A 19725-nucleotide genomic window follows, 5' to 3' on the forward strand; every position below is an offset into this window, starting at 1 on the left:
AGACTGGCTGAATAAATACAAAAAGAAGACCCATATATATGCTGTCTATAACAGACCCACTTCAGACCTAGGGACACATACAGACTGAAAGTGAGGGGATGGAAAAAGGTATTCCACACAAATAGAGATCAAAAGAATGCTGAAGTAGCAATACTCATATCAGACAAAATACACTTTAAAATAAAGACTGTTATAAGAGACAAAGAAGGACACTACATAATGATCAAGGGATCAATCCAATTATAAATATATATGCACTCAACATAGGAGCACATCAATATATAAGGCAAATACTAACAGCCATAAAGGGAGAAATCAACAGTAACACAATAAGAGTTGGGGATTTTAACACCCCACTCTCAGCAATGCACAGATCACCCAGACAGAAAATTAATAAGGAAACACAGGCCTTAAATGATACATTAGACCAGATGGACTTAATTGATATTTATAGAGCATTCCATCTAAAATCAGCAAAATTCACATTCTTCTCAGGCACACATGGAACATTCTCCAGGATTGACCACATGCTGGGCCTTAAAGCGAACCTTGGTAAATTTAAGAAAACTGAAATCATATCAAGCATCTTTTCCAACCACAATGTTATGAGATTAGAAATAAACTAAAAGAAAAAAAAAACTGTAAAAAAGCACAAACATATGGAGGCCACAAAACATGCTACTAAACAACCAATGGATCACTGAAGAAATCAAAGAGGAAATCAAAAAATACCTAGAGACAAATGAAAATGAAAGCAAAGATCCAAAACCTATGGGATGCAGCAAAGGTAGTTCTAAGAGGGAAGTTTATAGCAATACAGTATTACCTCAGGAAAAAAGAAAAATCTCAAATAAACAACCTAACCTTACATTTAAAGCAACTAGAGAAAGAAGAACAAGCAAAACCTAAAGTCAGTAGAAGGAAAGAAAATATAAAGACCAGAGCAGAAATAAATGAAATAGAGACGAAGAAAACAATAGCAAAGATCAATGAAACTGAAAACTGGCTCTTTGAGAAGATAAACAAAATTGATAAACCAGTAGCCAGACTCATCAAGAAAAAGAGGAAGAGGACTCAAATCGATAAAATTAGAATGAAAAAGAAGTTACAACAGACACTGCAGAAATACAAAGCATCCTAAGAGACTACTACAAGCAACTATATGCCAATAAAATGGACAATCTGGAAGAAATGGACAAATTCCTAGAAAGGTACAATCTCCCAAGACTGACCAGGAAGAAATAGGAAACATGAACAGACTGATCACAAGTACTCAAATTGAAACTGTGATAAAAAAAACTCCCAATAAACAAAAGTCCAAGACCAGATAGCTTCACAGGTGAATTCTTTGAAACATTTAGAAAAGAGCTAACACCTGTCTTTCTGAAATTGTTCCAAAAAATTGCAGATGGAGGAAACGCCCAAACTCATTGTATGAGGCCACCATCACCCTGATACCAAAACCAGACAAAGATATCACAAAAAAAGAAAATTACAGGCCAATATCACTGATGAACATAATAAAAATCCTCAAAATACTAGCAATCTGAATCTAACAGTACATTAAAAGGATCATACACCATGATCAAGTAGGATTCCTCCCAGGGATACAAGGAGTTTTTAATATCCGTAAATCAATCAATGTGATACAAGAACAAATTGAAGAGTAAAAACCATATGATCATCTTAATAGATGCAGAAAAAGCTTTTGACAAAATTCAACACCCATTTATGATTAAAAAAACTCTCCAGAAAGTGGGCACAGACTGAACATACTTCAACATAATAAAAGCCATATACATAAACCTACAGTTAACATCATACTCAGCGGTAAAAAGCTAAAAGCATTTCCTCTAAGATCAGGAACAAGACAAGGATGTCCGCTTTCGCCACTTTTATTCAACATAGTTGCGGAAATCCTAGCTATGGCAATCAGAAAATAAATAAATAAATAAATAAAAGGAACCCAAATTGGAAAAGAAGAAGTTAAACTGTCACTGTTTGCAGATGATATGATACTATATGTATAAAATCCTAAAGACGTTACCAGAAAACTACTAGAGCTCATCAATGAATTTGGTAAAGTCGCAGGCTACAAAATTAATACACAGAAATCTCTTGCATTTCTATGCACTAACAACAAAAGGTCAGAAAGAGAAATTCAAGAAACAATCCCACTTAACATCACATCAAAAAGAATAATATATGTAGAAATAAACCTACTTAAGGAGACAAAAGACCTGTACTCTGAAAACTGTAAGATGCTGATGAAAGAAATCAAAGATGACACAAACAGATGGAAAGATATACCACATTCTTGGATCGGGAGAATCATTATTGTCAAAATGACTATACTACCCAAGGCAATCTACAGATTCAATGCAATCCCTATCAAATTACCAATAGCATTTTTCACAGAACTAAAACAAACAATCTTAAAATATGTATGGAGACACAAGAGACCCCGAATAGCCAAAGCAATCTTGAGAAAGAAAATAGGAACTGGAAGAATCAGGCACCCTGACTTCAGACTATACTACAAAGCTCTAGTCATCGGAACAGTATGGTACTGACACAAAAATAGAACTATAGATCAATGAAACAGGATAGAAAGCCCAGAGATAAACCCATGTACCTATGGTCAATTAATCTATAATAAAAGAGGTAAGACTACACAATGGAGGAAAGACAGTCTCTTCAATAAGTGGTGCTGGGAAAACTGGACAGCTACATTAAAAAAATGAAATTATAACAGTCTTTTAACACCATACACAAAAATAAACTCAGAATGGATTAAAGACCTAAATGTGAGACTGGACACTGCAAAACTCTTAGAGGAAAACACAGGCAGAACACTCTCTGACATAAATCGCAGCAATATCTTTTTCAATCCATCTCCCAGAGTAATGGAAATAAAAACAAAAATAAATAAATGGGACCTAATTAAACTTAAGAGCTTTTGCACAGCAAAGGAAACCACAAACAAAATGAAAAGACAATCAGAGATTGCAAGAAAATATTTGCAAATGATGTGACTGACAAGGGATCTGTCTCCAAAATTTACAATCAGCTCATGCGGCTTAATATCATCAAAACCAACAACCCAATCGACAAATGGGCAGAAGACCTAAATAGATATTTCTCCAAAGAAGACATACAGATGGCCAAGAGGCACATGAAAAGATATTCAACATCACTAATTATTAGAGAAATGCAAATCAAAACTACAATGAGATATTACCTCACATAATCAGGCCATCATCAAAAAATCCACAAACAATAAATGTTGAAGAGGGTGTGGAGAGAAGGAAACCCTCCCACACTGTTGGTGGGAATATAAACTAATGCAGCCACTCTGGAGAACAGTATGGAGGTTCCCTAAGAAACTAAAAACAGAGCTAGCATATGATCCTGCAATCCCACTCCTGGGCATATACCTGTACAAAAACATGGTCTGGAAGGATACATGCACCCCAACGTTCATTGCAGCGCTGTTTACAATAGCCGAGACATGGAAGCAAACTAAATGTCCATTAACAGAAGAATGGATAAAGAAGATGTGGTACATATATACAATGGATTATTACTCAGCCATTAAATAGAATGAAATAATGCCATTTGCAGCAACATGGATGGACCTAGAGATTGTCATGCTGAGTGAAGTAAGTCAGACAGAGAAAGAGAAATATAGTATGATATTGCTTATATGCAGAATCTAAAAAAAAAAAATGATACAAATGAACTTATTTACAAAACAGAAACAGACTTGTAGACTTAGAGAAGGAACTTATGCTTACCAAGGGGGGAAGAATGGGGGAGGAGGAATGCTTAGGGAGTTTGGGATTTCCATGTACACACTGCTATATTTAAAATGGATAACCAACAAGGACCTACTGTATAGCACAGGGAACTCTGTTCAATATTCTGTAACAACCTAATTGGGAAAAGAATTCGAAACAGAATAGATACATGTATAACTGAATCACTTTGTTGTATACCTGAAACTAACACAGCATTGTTAATCAACTATACTCCAATATAAAATAAAATGTTAAAAAAAATATCCTGTGATAAACCATAATGGAAAGGAATATGAAAAAGAATGTATATGTATGTATAACTGAATCACTTTGCTGTGTAGTAGAAATTAACACAACATTGTAAATCAACTATACTTCAATAAAATAAAAAAAAAAAGAAAGGACAAGTGGAAGCTCTGTGTTTGAACTTTGCCAGACTCTATAGCCTATGTGCCTCTTCCTTTGGCTGATTTTAATCTGTGTCCCTTAGCTGTAATAAACCATAACTATGAGTTTAACAACTTTCAATGAGTTCTGTGAGTCCTTCTAAAGGTGGTCTTGGGGACTCCGAATTTGCAATTGGTGTCAAACATGAGGACAGTCTTGTGGACTGTGCCACTGACACATGGCAAATTCATATAAGATCTCATCTTTTATAATAATACTAGGGAATGGAGTTAAGAGATAGAAAACCTAGGCTTGTTGAGGTTTAGTAACTTACCAAGCTTGCTCAGACAGACAACCTCGGAGCTGGGACTCAGGAACAAATCTTCCAACTATAAAGTCCCGTGCTCTTGCCACTGTACCACACTGTCTTTCATGATACAGCCATCTGAATATACAAATACTGCTCAATGCGAAGCTTCACAAAGGCATTATTAAGTAAAATGCTTTACCATCTGATGTAATCTCTCCTTCTTCCATGCTATCAGACATTACAATTTCCTCCTCAGTGTCTTCTTCAAAAGATGAAAGGTCACTGGTGTGGACAGAGCTAACTGTGATGTCTGTAAGTCCATCCACATCAGAATCTATCAAAGAGAAATCTTCAAGAAGGAAATATAACAGAAAATAAATCATCTTGTTATATAAGAATACACACAGCACCCAATTTCTAAATTACATTTAAAATTTTCTGGTTTAAATACTGTCAAAGAACTTCAACTTCAGAAATAATCCCTCACCATTAGTAACCAATATCAAATAAGGTACAATTGTTTGCAGAAAATACAAAGGCAAATTATCCTGTAAAATTAACGAAACTCGTAATTCATGGTCTGAATGATAAAAACAAAGGAAATTTTAAGTAAGGAACTGAAATATTTACTATCTAATATTTTAAAGATTATGAATTAAGTTGCTTGGAATAATGTATATGAATAAATTACGAGTTACATAATAAGGTTTAGAACTTCTCTGTTCATTTACTTTGTGAATTGGTAAATTAGTATAGAAAAGAAATATACAAATGTTTATTGCTTATCTTTTAGCAAAGAGGGTATGAGTTTTCAGGCTTTTAAAACACACGTATCAAATACATTTTATTAAAATTTGAAAGCAAATCTGATGTGCCCCCAATGGACACTCATTTGTTCTTTAAACTGTTGTTGATTTTTCCAAATTTTTACCTTCTTTGGTCCCTTCGTTGGTTTTAGCTTTATTATTGTTTTTTTCTGAGGGAAGTTTTGAACACTCTACTTCTTTATCCTTTGCTTGTTTTTCATCTTTTACTTTTTGGACATCTTCACTCCTTTTTGAGTGATCAAATTTCTTTTCAGTCTTTTCCTTCTTTTCTTTCTTTCTTTCTCCCTTTTCATTGCTATCTGGCTTCTTTTCACCTTTGTCTGCTGATTTATTTTTTTGGTCACTGCTTTCTTGTTGAACATCCTTATTTAGCAGAACTGAACTATTACTTTCTTTTATGTGATTTTTAATTTCTTCAACTGGACAAGGGAGATCACTAAATTCTTCAGACTTAGGGACTGTTTCCTGTCCTTCCCCTGCAGAGTCAGGTGTAGATTTTTCTTTATCAGCCGTGTCCTCTGAAGTTCTCTCTTTCTCAACAGTAGTCTCAGTGCTTGGCTGAGAAGGGAGTTTTTTGGATATTCTCTCACTGGTCTTTGCATTTGACATTTCTGTCGAAGCCCTGGCAGCACTAGCTTCTTGGTTAAGAGAAGTGATGGTTTCCAAGATTGACATGGCATCACTGGCCACATTCGCACTGGCCCCAGGGGCAGGGACACCTTCGAGGGAAAGGCATGTTTTAGAATAAATTTATGCAGAAGGTAAACCCCTCTGCTGAATCAAGGCCACTTGCCACTGTCATCTTTACATGACACATCACCTTTAGACTTTCAGGTACTGGTGCTAGTACTTAACACATTCTAAATTCTCTACCTCTGTAATACAGTATATTAGGAAAGGCACCAGCAAATGTGATACTAGTCTAGTTCTCAGAAAAAGGATGTGTTTTCTAATTATTTTAATTATCCCCTCTATTGAAACACACACACACACACACACACACACACACACACACAGTACATTACTAAAATGCTCATCATTAAAAAAAAAAATGTTATGCCAGTTGAAGAATCTGGGTAATAATTAAAATAAATATAATTTCACTAGAGTGGCCAAATAGATAAATGTTTTAAAGAACTAAATACCCCTAACTTGATACTCAGTTCAAGAAGGAAAGCAATGGAACTGACCAAGAGTAAAAGCAAAGCACCTTGTGTAACGATGGAAGAGTCTGGTTTCTCATCATCGGGGGCTGTGCTGCCACCTGTTTCCTCTTTGTGATTTAGCGTGGCCAAAAACTCATGCACAGCTTTCTCCACCTGAGGTCTGAATGTGTGGTTAATCTTTGGATCCACAACCTGAGAAATAATTCTGTCAATACCAGACTCCAACATTCCTGATCTGAAACACAGGGTAATTTACAGAAAGGTGAAAAAGATAATACTACATTATTTGCATTAATTACTTTTAAGTAAAGCCATATCTATTACATATATGTTCAACCTTAAATTGCCTCCAATCCATTCATTTGGAATATACAGAAAGAATACACAAAAGAAAATACGTTTCACAATACAGTGGCATTTAATACATCATACTGCAAAAAAATATGTAAACTTCCCACCACTGTGTCACCAGTGGCAATACTAAAAGCAAAACAAAATACCCTTAGAACTAGACACACAGCACATTACCTAAAGACCAGGCTTGTAGGTGATGCTTATCTTACCTCAATCATGCCCATGGCTTATCTCACTAAATGACCTTAGTGATCATTTAGTGATAGGAATAAATGATCATTAAAGCTGAGCTCTGGGTATAAAATAAATCTATGGATTCTGCAACCTCTTTTTTTTTTTTACCAGAAAAATGTACGCCTCTTGTAAGTATTAGAGCCTCCAGGAAAACTGAAGAATATAAACAAAGTATAATTTTACCAAATTTACAAAAAAGGAAAAGAAAAAGAAAAAGAAAGAAAACTTTAAAAGAACAAAAATAAAACTTAAGATTTCTGGCCTTCTTTTTATTATCTTCTTGCTATAAAAACTAAATGATGTATTCATTCAACAATTATGTTACGAGTGGCATCTACACAACAGGCACCATGCTAGCCACTGGGCCACTACAAATCAGATCTGGTCCCTGTTCTGGTGGGAGAGAGAGACACAAACAAAATACAACATGATAGGCACTAGAACACACCATACACTGTAGGAAAAAAGTAGGATATTATTATTATTAGCTATGTCTGAGATTATTTGCGAAAGCTTTCCTAAGGAAAGCTTGATTTCCAGAGAAGAGAAGGGGAAGAAAGTGCACAAAGAAATATCATACATAAGAGACAGAGGAGCAAAAGGGACAGTAAAGTCTGAAACGTGCAGAAAATCACAAAGGTGTCTGAGCAAAATAAGATGACATGAACTTATCTGAAGAAACACACTTCCACCTTGTCCCTTTCTAACAAAGAACTTGAGGAGTCACAGTTCCCTGGATAGAGTTGGGAGAGTGGGGTGCTGGTCTTCTGCAGCTCCAAGGCCTCAGGCTCTCCCTGCATAGTGGGTGAGGTGTCTATCCTTATACTTTGCAATGCTATTTCTGAGTGCAGCGCTGTCTGGAGTGCAGGATGGCTGTGATTTTCATTTCCTGAGGCACCTCGCAGCCCTGGGATACTATAATTCCACTTATGTGGGCCATAGAGAAAAATGAGTCAACACTGCCCAAAGTAGGTAACCTGCTTTCTAAAGTTCTAAGATATAATACAAAAAACAAAAAAAAGGCAAATCCTGAAAACATTGTTGTTACATCTTAGAGGTGTCTTTAAAATGTAGCAGGTGGAAAAGAAGCAATGACAAGCAATCTGAAAAATGTTTTGATTTAAGGCACAAGCACAAAGGCACAAAATAAAAAATAAAACCCACCCACCTCCAAATTACTGCTTCAGTCTCTTTCCCTGATGCCTATGTTCTGGGCCCTGGTGTACTTTAGTCTACTCTCACTCAGAGGTCAGCTCTGATCTTAAAAATGTATATGTATAGCTGATTCACTTTGTTATACAGCAGAAACTAACACAGCATTGTAAAGCAATTATACACCAATGAAGATGTTAAAGGAAAAACAAAACCAAAAACGGAAGCCAGTGCTAGAGACCACATTGCTCTTCGTGGGCTCACTTCATTGAGGTGTGGCCAGAGCTGCCTCACCAGAGGGAGAAGCCACACTTCTAGGTTCAAGGGCAAAGCCAAAATGCCAGCAGCTGCCACTGTCTTGGTTAAAGCTACTTCCTTGTCTTCCTTTTAAACACTGTACAGTTAAGGTCATTATTTCTGAGCTCCCTAGCATTTTTAGGTTTTGTTGTATAAAGGAATGCATAAATAGAATAAAATAAAACTTTTTTCCGTCTATTGAGTTGGCAGACTGGCTATTAAACTGAACCATCCAAAACTGCTGATATTAGACTATTTTGTCCTACAAAAATGGCAATTGTAGATGGTTCAATCTAATAGAGTCAACTGAGTATTTCTCAAAGTATATGTAAGAAAAACTGTCTGACATTGTATTTATAGGTGATAGTCCATCCCTATACCATTAGTTAGACACAACTAGTCTTTTAAGAAACTTTAACATGTTATTTAAGAGACATAAATTTACTAATGGAATTTAAATAAGAGAACAGTTCTATTAAAAATAAATAAGAGAGCTAGAAGAAAATATACAGATATCCCAGTAAGAGCAATGCCTATATTACCCAAGAGACAGCTATTTCCCCTGTTCTAAAACGTCTCTAGAGGAGAGTCCTCATCACCCATAGGTGGACTGCTCTAGTGTTAATTGCTGACAGTCACAAGAACCCTCTACTGATGTGTCCAGCAATCCCTCACCAAATAAGATTCTGTGAAAACAATGCCTTATATTGGTACAACAACAATTTTAAGTGCTTGATTTTACATGGGCACGATTGAGTTTAGTTCCCTTTGAAGAACAAAATAAATGACTGCTTCCCTACTTTATAGGTTCTGTATGCTAAGGAGTAAATTCCAGGAAATTTGCCTTCCATTTAGTCTCTCAATATATGGAAAAAAAAAAAAAAGAATCCAAGGCTCCACCCTTGCGCTTTTAAAGCAATGTTTTCCTTTGTGAGAGGGAAGCAGATATGCAAATTGTTGCCTGACAGTGCTCTGCAAGTGTAGACAGTGTCAGTAAGCTTCCCTCCCCCATCCCACCCTTAGCCTCCCATCCCCCTACTATTTTGGTTATTGTTCTCCTGAAGGTCTGGAAGTGAGTAATCACCCCCACCCCAGGCCTGCCACCCAACAGGAAAGGCTTTGACTTTTTCCCAAAAGGTATTATTATGCAGCCCTCTAATGGCATCTTTCATCTTACCTGGATTCTTTAATAGGTTCCTGAACATCCTTTAAAATGCAGACAACAAAGCTATTGTCAAATTTCCCTCTTCTCTTATTTACTAGGACAGAGTCTGAGCCCCCAGGTTCCTAGTATCTAGTATTACCTGTGGCTAAATGGGTCTTTGAGTCAGAGTGTAAAGTTTTATTTGTGGGGCTTCCTGTGGGTGGAACTATCAATGGAGTAGCACACTAGGTAGGTGTGCAAGGTTCCTGAGGGACAAGAGGGAATTAAGAGGTAACAGCTATAGGGACTTCCCTGGTGGAGCAGTGGTTAAGAGTCCACCTGCCAATGCAGGAGACATGGATTTGATCCCTGGTCTGGGAGGATCTCACAAGCTGCGGAGCAGCTGAGCACGTGTGCCACAACTACTGAAGTCCGTGCACCTAGAGCCCGTGCTCTGCAACAAGAGAAGCCATCGCAATGAGAAGCCCGCACGTCGCAAGGAAGAGTAACCCCCGCTCGCCGCAACTAGAGAAAGCCCATGCGCAGCAACGAAGACCCAACACAGCCAAAAATAAGTTAAATAAATAAATAAATAAAAGATGTAACAGCTGTAAAAACATTTGTCTAACTGTTTAAAAGCCACATTTCGTAAATATTTGTCAAGGCAGGGAGACTAAGGCAGTTTTTAAACAATGTAGTCACTTTTTTGGGGTGTGAAGCAGGGAGAGAGGGTCCAAGTCTTCTTGTCTTGTCAAATACTTATATTCAAGAACAAGATAATATTGTTAATCTGCTTTTGGGGGAATAAATATGATTTTTTTAGGTCCCTCTAACCATTCCAGCTTTTCACTCTCTTTATGTTTACCAAAAAATGACTCCGACATGTCTAAATGCACTTCTCCCACCTTTTTTGGATATGTCATCATTAAAAAGCACAGGTAAAATCACAGTAAAATGCAAGTAAAAAGACAAAAGAAAAGGAGAGGGGCAATATTAGAACACAGAAGACACAGCCTCAAATCAGGGGAAAATGTTTTAATCTCAGTGACCTTTAATGTCTTTATTTGTAAATCAGGCATAATAAACCCTGCTCTTTTAGGGCCAAGAGAATAACTGTGAATGTAACTGTATAGGATATACTTACCTATCTGGCATTAACCATCTATTCATATCATATCTAGAGGGTTTTTTTTTTTTTTTTAAGTCACGCTGTCATTCCCTTCCCTCAATATTTCCAAAGGTCTACAGGAGAAATCAGACTGTTAAATTTATGGGGGAAATGTGAAGTGATTAGCACCTACTCTAAAATCACACTGTATCATAATATAAAGTAGCCACACCAAACTTGACAAAATTATCACCAGGTGAACAAACTTCTGCACAATGTCTCTGCTTTCAGGCAAAGTATATGGTGACATTCTCAAGCCCTTGTAGAAACTCTGCAATTCTGAGGCTTACTTGAGCACTTGCTGTCGAATATTGTTTCTTAGCTGGTTCTTATTGAGGTGCGGACTCCACGTATGAGTTGCTAAGTGGTTTGCAACAAAGTTGTCAACACGTTGTCTCAGATTCTGATAGGCAGGCTAGAAAGAAAAAAGACATAAATGTTAAAAATCTCCATTGTTATACAATATCGATAGTCTCAGGAATTTGAGTATCTTTAACAGTGTTAAACATTTCTTAGATTACAGTGTCAATGTGGCAACAAAGTTTCACAGCTTACGACAATCCTGCTTTAGGATAATTTCAGAGTCATTCAAATACCATTTATTTTGTCTAAGACAATATGTTTGGAGATGAGGACTACAAAGAAGACAGACATACCTTCTATTTACAGACAAGGGACTAGAAAATAAGATACCAATAAGTGTTACTGTTAGATGATTTGGAGCAAAGAAAGGGAGAAGAGCAGAGAAAGTAAGCCTTCATTGAGAACGTGGCACCTGAGTTTCACAACACAGCTGGGACCAGGAAAGGCAGGCCTTGCAGGTACACCCAACAATATAAGAGCAAGTAGATGAGAAAACGTGGGGTCAGGAGCATTAGGGAGCCCCCCACATTGTTAAATCCAATTTGGATGCAGAAGAGACTATAAAAAAGCAGAGAAATGAAGTTGGAGACAGAGCTTGGGGCCAGGGCCTGGAAGGATCTGGGGACCTGTATACAAAATCTGGAATTATGGGATAGAGAACAGGAACCCACAACACATATAAGCAGAGTGATATGTGATAGCTGAGCTTTCTGATGAAAACTTTCTGATAAATTAAAAGCTTTCTGATAAAGCTTTTTTAATCTTCCTACGGTGAAAGAGTAAACAGACACAAAATATACTCAGGAAAGGATGCAATGACTAGAATAATAAAGGTTTGTACTGGGGTGGCAAAAACGGGCTGAAAGACATGGATTCAAGAGAAATCATGAAGTGGCAACCACTGGAGCTAGGCATTAAGTTTGGTGTAGGTCACCAGTTCGTAACTGGAAGCAATTGTTGCCCCCCTCCCCCCCGGGGTGGGGGGTTACATCAGGCAACGTCTGGAGACATTTTTGATTCTCACAGCTGAGGGGAGTTGCTTCCGGCATCCAGTGTGTCGAGGGCAGGGATGCTGCTGAATATCCTACAGTGCACAGGACAGACCCCCACAACAAAGAACTATCCAGCCCAAAATGTCAGCTGTGCTAGAGCTGAGCACTCCTGACATAAGGGAAGCAGGAGAGAGGACACATACCATGTCATCTCATGCTAAAAGTATGCTGCCTAGAAGGAATGTTTGACCACTCAGTCAGGACTGCATGCTTCGTTCCTCCAAGCTGTCCCCCACATGTCATGCTGTTTATATCTTTCGTTTATGTGGCTCTTAACGTAGATGAGTTTGAGTGTTCCGAATGATTTTAAGCAAAACTGTACAGCCTCGTCTTCTGCTATTTGCTCCCTTACCCTTCAAAGTTAATTCTCTAGTGATAAGTTCTCATGCCTTCAATCTTGTACACCTACCATTCTTTCTCCCTGTCCATTTGGCAAATTTCTCACTTTTGGAGTTCACCCAAATCTGTGAAGTCATCCTGACACCCAAGGTAGGCTTCCGTGGCCCTTCTCCCACGTACCAACTATCTCCTATACATACTGTCATTCAAGTAATTCTTGTGTTGTACTATATTTTGGGGAGGGGGGAATATTTATCTCCCTACTGAAATGTAAGCCTGTTCCTTCCACTCTTTCAATCTTTGTTTCCACACACCTTTCCACACTGCTAGGCAGATAAGCAACTGAAAAGTCATTGTCAGGTGAGATGACTGGGTAACTATCTAGGTAACACAGATGATAAAGATTTTATCCCTCTGTGACACCCCTTCATCTCTTCCAATTTCCAGACTTTTGCTAATACCTATGTTCAATCCTACCAAAAATGGTCTCACAATCATTTTTCATGTTCTTCTCCATTTATCCAAAACCAATGTGAATGAAAATTAATTTCCTCCCCAATGATTCTAAAACATAATTCTTCTTTGCAGTATTCCCAAATCTCAGAAACAGTTAGGCTCAAATATCACAACAAATTTAGCACTCTAGTTGCCCCATAAAACAAGCTTCAATCTGAACTACAACAGGTAATTCTCCTGGTTGCTAAGTTCTACTTTAGGTCAAAAGCCTAGTGACTAGAGAAATATTTTAGATTCCATTACTTTTCTGGGAATAGCTATCTATCTCTTCTTCCTTCTCCAGCACTCCGGGTCAAAAGCCTTGATGTCCTCCTTGCTTCCTTCCTCCCTTTCTCTTCCACCCCTCTTCCAAAACCATCAGCAAATCCTGTCAGCATTAGCATCAAAAAACAGCCAGAACCTGACCACTTCCCTCCTGCTTCACTGCTACCACTCTGGTCCAGAGCATTCTCATCTCCTTTCTAGATTATTGTTGCTGACCTCCCTGAGCTACCCTTGTTTATCTGAAGTCTGTTTTCCACAGTGCAGCTAGTGCTAATCTTCTAAAATTAGGGTAACCATATTAATTTATTGTCCAAACCAGATCATGACTGGGTGCAAAGGGGACACTGTTAATAATTATACGAGGTCAAGCTATCTAAAATGAAAGTCAGAGCATGTCTTTCTTCTGCTCAACTCCTGCCAGTGGCTTCTCAGCTCTAGTAAGCACCAAACTCTTACAAAGGCTTCCAAGGCCAGACAGATCTGTGAAGGGAGGGAGGGAGGGAGGGGCAATTCTACCTCACCTCCTGTCACTTTCTCCCTCAGTAGGTTCTGCCTTAGGCCTTCCACACTTGCTGTGGTCTCCACCTGGAACCCTCAGCCCTGATAGCTGGACAGCTCCTTCAGTTATGGCTCAAATGTCATCTCATTGAAATCTTCCCTGAACAACTTACTCAAAACACATCAGCAATCCTTTCCACCCTCATCCTGCTTGCTTTCTTCCATAGACCCTCTCACATATTATTTATTGTCTGTTTCTCTCTGCCGGGATTCAAGCTCCATATAAGCAGGGACTTTGTGCTCACTGCTATATCCCTGGCACCTAAAACAATGCCTGGTACATAATAAGTATTTGTTGGGTGAATAAACTTATATACTTCTGTCTTCTATTTTCCTTTTGAATCTAAAAAGAAATAGACAATAATCATAGTGACCAGGAGCCATTTATAACTGAGAAAGTATCCAAAAATTGGCCTTTACCACCTGGGGTGAAAGGTGCCATATTTACTTGGTCAGTGAGCTCCCTGCCTGGGACAGAAAGATGGGTCTCTCTTGATTTTCCCTCCTCATACTCTACTCAGTGCAAAGGGGTCAGAATGGCTTTGTAACCTCTCAGCTTGCTCCAGGGGTCTGGGAACTGGTAGTCTACAGCAGAGGAGCCTCACCATTAGCTGGATCTTATGGCTGCATGTTAATGTGAACATGTGCATTTTCCCTAGTTTTCATTAGACTGTCAAAGCCCTGAGCTTCCCTCCTTCCCGCCCAAGAAATGTTTTAAGACTCCACTTTGAGAGGATCTGGCAGGGATATTACAGATACAGCAATAACACTCAGTGGGGATGGGGATGAAGAAAAAGTTGAGCCTTAGACATTGCAGCCCCCTCGCCCCCACCACCAGCATATTAAATTTTCAATCTGCATACACAATAACACACAGATTTGTAGGTTTCTGAGAACAGCAAAGTGAAATTTCTACTTGCTGGATACAAATAACCAGCTTTATTTAGTTGGGTAACATTTACTTGGCCATGTCCTTTAAAAGGAAGGAAGGGAGGGAGGGAGGGAGGAAGGAAGGAAGGGGCAATAGGCATTATTTTCAAAAAGGTGGTTGTGCATATTCTCTAAAAGTGAGAAAACTACATATCAATACTTCCTACATAGATAAATATCCCCAAGTAAACTGAATTTTCTGTGGTGCAGAAACTCTGACAACTCAAAAAAGGCACATTCCATTTCTGGTCTACAAGGTGGGCCAGAGTTTTTAAAAGGGAAGATGTTCCCACATGTCAGGAAGGTTTTCCCAGAGAAGATAAAGGAATTGTGCGCAGTTCACCACAAAGCACTTTTCTCAAAGAAACGAGGTTCTTTAGAACAGCTGAACACACTATGAGAAAACCCTCACCCCATCAAAACTCTAAAAGCAGTGAACCAAACCAGGCCTAAGGAAAAAGAAAAAGAAAACAATTGTTTCCAACAGAAGCTTCCTGCTTCACTTGCTTCCAGACCCTACTGGGTTTCCATTCACCTCACTGAGTGCTCCTTCCTGGTGTCCTCTACTCATCCCTTGCAGAACCAGCTAAGTTTACATGTTCCTGCTAATGCTCCTTTCACTTTGACATTCGGTACAAAATCCCTTCCCCTTCCTAGCCCCTAACTCTTTCTGTACAGGGAACCGCCGTGCTGACCTTTCCCTTCTACCACTTACTCTTTGGAACTCACTCTTTTGTCCAGTCCTTCTTCCACTTCACTATCTGCTGCCCCCTCTCCTCCATCCTTTCCTCAGTTTTCTCTGCTCCTCACCCCTCACCCCACCTCCCTTCTCACTTTAGAGAAGTGACTTGGCCTAAGCTACCTAAATCAGTCATCGGTAGAAACAAAAGTCCTGATCTCCCCAGCTCTGCCTCTTCACCCCTGCACCCCTCACAAAGTCCAGCAATGCACACTGCAAATAACTTGATTCATTACCACTTAGTAATTTCTGCAAAGGACAAAGATATGATCCTTGCCAGAAATCTTCGAGAGAAGGCAAAAATAACTTGGATACAAAGTAAACGTGGCGGGGGGGGGGGGGGTAAATCAGAGACGAAAGCACAGTTAACGTTAATGTTTCCAAAAGAGTCTCCAAAAGAAAAGTGACTCCGTCTTGCTCACCTCTACATTCCCAGCACCTAAGCAGTGCCTGGCACGTTGGAGGTGCTTAACGCTAGTCTGTTAAACGAACGAAAGGCTAAGCGAATGAATGAACACAGCGTGCCTTGCACAGTGCCGGGCACAAAGCAGCAGCTCAGAGAGGAAGCGGCTGCACAGGGAGCTCGGCGGGAGACGCGCCTCAGAGGGGCCTCGGCAGGGGAAGCCAAGGCGCCGCCGGCCCATCGACGGATGTGGAAGACTGCCCATCAAGGCGGCCCGCGGGTCCTCCCCTGTTCCCGCACGCCCGCAGCACCTCGCGCCCCGAACCTTGGTATCCACGTCGGCCAGGCAGTCCCTGCGGAACTGGTCGAAGAGCCCTTGACTTTTGAGGTGGTTCACGATCATGGCCACGAGCTGCGGGTCCCCGACGCCGGCCCCCGCGCCGCCCGCCCCGCCCGTGCCCGGGCCAGCCCCGGGGCCGGGCGGCGGCGGCGGCGGCTGCGGCTGGGGCGGGGGAGGCGGCGGCGCGGGAGGAGGCGGCTGAGGCTGCGGGTTGGTGGCCATGGCGGTCTGGGCCGGGGAGGGCGCGGGCCCGGGCGGCCGGCACTCCTGACAGGCGGCGGCTGCACAGGTCCCGCCGCCTGAGGTAAGCCAACGGGATGTTGTTACGGAACCAGCAGATCCAGGGCAACCCCGGAAGTGAAAGGGAACCGGGGGAAGGGAGGAAAAGGCGGTGACAATAGCAACGAAGGTCCGGCTACGGGGGCCGCGAGGGGCCAGTTGCAGCAGCCTCAGACTGCGGGCGCCCTCGCAAGGCTGGGCTGTGTGGGAAGCGGCGGCGGGCGACGGGCTCTGCGCGCGGGTATTGGGTCTGGAATCCAGGGCAGTCGGGCGTTTGACTCACGCGACTCCCAGGGTCTGGGCGCCGGCTAGCACCTGGCCGGGGCGGGGGAGCGAAACGTTGACCGTTGGTTGGTTACAACTGCGGTGGCGTTTAGGCCTGATGGTGTTGCTCCTGATTCACGGAGCAGTCGAGATCCATAGACGTTCGCATCCGTAGACATGCGAACCGTTGGTAGAACTGCTTTGTCCAAACTCTCCCAGCCCTCTTCGTTCTCAGTCTGTGATCCTGCCCATTTTTCTTCCAGGCAGGTAGCTCCAGGGGCCTCCTGTCTCTCTCCTCCCCGTCCCATCCCGTTTTCTCTTGAGCATCCCGTTGCTCTCCGAGTGTGCCTGTGGTCTAGAACCCGATCCCTCCAGCACCTCCTTCCTATTCGTGAAGACAAACCGCCAGGCTTTTAGTTTTTAGGGTGTTGCTGTTGATTAGTTTGATAAATAAGTAATGCTTGCTTATATAGCACGCGCTAGGAGCCAGGCGTGGCGTGTGCATTAATTCACCCAGTCTTTGGAACAGCGCTAAACTAGGTCTTACTATCACTAATTTGCAAATCAGGAAACTGAGATGCGAGGAGATTAATTGTCCAAGGTTACACAGAGAGCAAACCGCCTGATTCTTGACTGAGTTATCTTTAAAATTATTCTTAGTACACGATCAAAGCAAAATAAATATTACAAATTTTCATAATTATTCAATAGAATGTAAAAGTTATGGGAAAATACATCTCAGTGAAATGGATTTTGTTGCTTTTTAAAATTCATAGATCTGTGGATGAATATGTCTTATTGCTAGAACGGAAAGGATTGAGCAACAATTCTATTCGTATTTCTAGTTTTTATAGCTGTATGACCTGAGAAATTGTGTTCATATAAACAAGTACTATACCTGGGAATGGAGTTTTATTGTAGCAATACTCAATTCTTGATCTCAAAAAATTAGATTTGATGATCTTTGAGCTGGCTGTTCAATTAGTCCTCCTTCAATTTTCTTGAAAGCAAAGAATTGAAAACCACCCGACTTGCCAAAGGATTTGTTTACCTAGTCCTTATTCTTCCACTTTTTCGGTTTCTAGAAAATATACCAGATAGGCTTTATCAAGACATCAAATGATTAGAGTAAGGTGTTAAAAAAGAAAAAAAAAAGACATCAAGTGACTATGAATTAGACTTTTTTTAAAATGAGATGTACCTTGTTTAACCCAATATACTCAAAGTTTGGGAAAAACATTGTTCATTTGCATAGATAGTTTTGGATAAAATGCATTTTTTTTTTTTTTTGGTTCCAGGTGGTTCAGTTTTGTTTTGTCAAAACTTTGCAGCTAATGAAATAGCTGATTAAAGTTAAAACTGTCAAATAGGAAATACTTGTCATATAACCTAATTAACAGCCATTTTCATTGTCAGACTAGCCAGATCAGCCTGATTGGATTTACTTTCTATCAGAAACAGTTTGACTTCATTGTTTCAATTCAAATAAAGTGTCCTGCATTTTTTTTTTTTTTTTTTTTTGCGTTATGCGGGCCTCTCACGGTTGTGGCCTCTCCCGTTGCGGAGCACAGGCTCCGGACACGCAGGCTTAGCGGCCATGGCTCACGGGCCCAGCCGCTCCGCGACATGTGAGATCTTCCCGGACCGGGGCACAAACCCGTGTCCCCTGCATCGGCAGGCGGACTCTCAACCACTGCGCCACCAGGGAAGCCCAAGTGTCCTGCATTTTGAGGAGTATAATGAAAACTGCAGAGAGCAGAAGTCGTGCAATAAAAGCTTTATCACTAAAAGCAAATCAAGATCAAAATGGTATAATATATAATTGTTTTATCTATTTTCAAAATTAGTTATGAAAACAAGATGAGAATATGACGTTGCCCTTTAGTTAATTACCAACAATGCGATACAATATATTGTTAAATGTATATAGTACTTATTGTGTGTAGTAGGGTAAAAGGCATGGTATTTCTTTGGTGTATATAGATGTGTGTATCAAATTTACTCAACTATTTGGGAATAACTAAAGAGTCATCCATAAGAATTCAGCAAAATTCCATAAATTTAATTAGGCAAATGATCAAACTTAAGAAAATAATGAAACAATAAGATATTTGCTGCTAAAAATGAATTGGTTCAGTGGCTAGTAAATAATTTTATGTTTTGTAAACAACATATAGAAAATCCTAAATATTTTTAAAACATCATAGGGTGAGAATTAACTATATTCTGTTTTTACTTTTTTATTGATATTATTAATTTTATTTATTTTGATTCATTGGTTACTCAGTATTCCAATTTTTTTTTTTTTTTTTGGCTGCATTGGGTGTTCGTTGCAGGCTCTAGAGCAGAGGCTCAGTAGTTGTGGTGCACGGGCTTAGTTGCTCTGCGGCATGTGGGATCTTCCCGGACCAGGGCTTGATCCCGTGTCCCCTGCATTGGCAGGTAGATTCTTAACCACTGCGCCACCAGGGAAGTCCTCAGTACTCCGTATTTTTAGAGACATTTAAAAGTACATATTTTTGTGATTGTAAGGTTAATACTCATTGTAGAAAATTTGAGAACTATAAAATACAAAAGAGAAAAGAAAAACAGTCTCTTTTTCAGATAACCACTATTAACGTGTTAGTATGAATCCTTTTGGATATTATATTGATATATGTGTATATACAATTATTCCATTTTTTAAAAAACTAGGTAATACATTCAAATGGAACACAGTGGAGTATTAAGTCTCTCCCCTGTGCCCCAGTTTCCCTACCCAGAAGCAAACTCTATTACCAGTGTCTGGTATAATCTTCCAGAGATGTTACACACACACACACACACACACACACACACA

General features: G+C 40.0%; 1 protein-coding gene across 7 annotated transcripts in view; it reads right to left on the reverse strand.

The window, feature by feature from the left end:
- The window catches only part of BOD1L1 (biorientation of chromosomes in cell division 1 like 1), a 55707-nt gene extending 38993 nt beyond the window's left edge, over nt 1-16714 (reverse strand). For 3 of the 7 annotated variants that reach the window (XR_002643650.2, XR_016393247.1, XM_022566992.3), the window contains exons 1-5: nt 16329-16714; nt 11130-11254; nt 6535-6725; nt 5429-6043; nt 4697-4846 (exon numbers count right to left, since the gene is read on the reverse strand). Coding sequence is in view for 4 of the 7 variants with exons in the window: in XM_022566992.3 (XP_022422700.2) it covers nt 4697-4846; nt 5429-6043; nt 6535-6725; nt 11130-11254; nt 16329-16565 (1318 nt within the window). In the remaining 3 variants the exon portion in view is untranslated. The remainder of the gene's footprint in view (nt 1-4696; nt 4847-5428; nt 6044-6534; nt 6726-11129; nt 11255-16328) is intronic. The other 4 variants (XR_002643649.2, XM_089911679.1, XM_022566991.2 and 1 more) reach the window with 2 other exon arrangements.
- Between the last annotated feature and the right edge of the window lie 3011 nt (nt 16715-19725).

The sequence above is a fragment of the Delphinapterus leucas genome, chromosome 5 (genome assembly GCF_059928025.1).
Source record: "Delphinapterus leucas isolate spDelLeu-1000000601 "Yukka" chromosome 5, BTC_Dleu_Yukka2, whole genome shotgun sequence".
NCBI classification, from domain to species: Eukaryota; Metazoa; Chordata; class Mammalia; order Artiodactyla; family Monodontidae; genus Delphinapterus; species Delphinapterus leucas.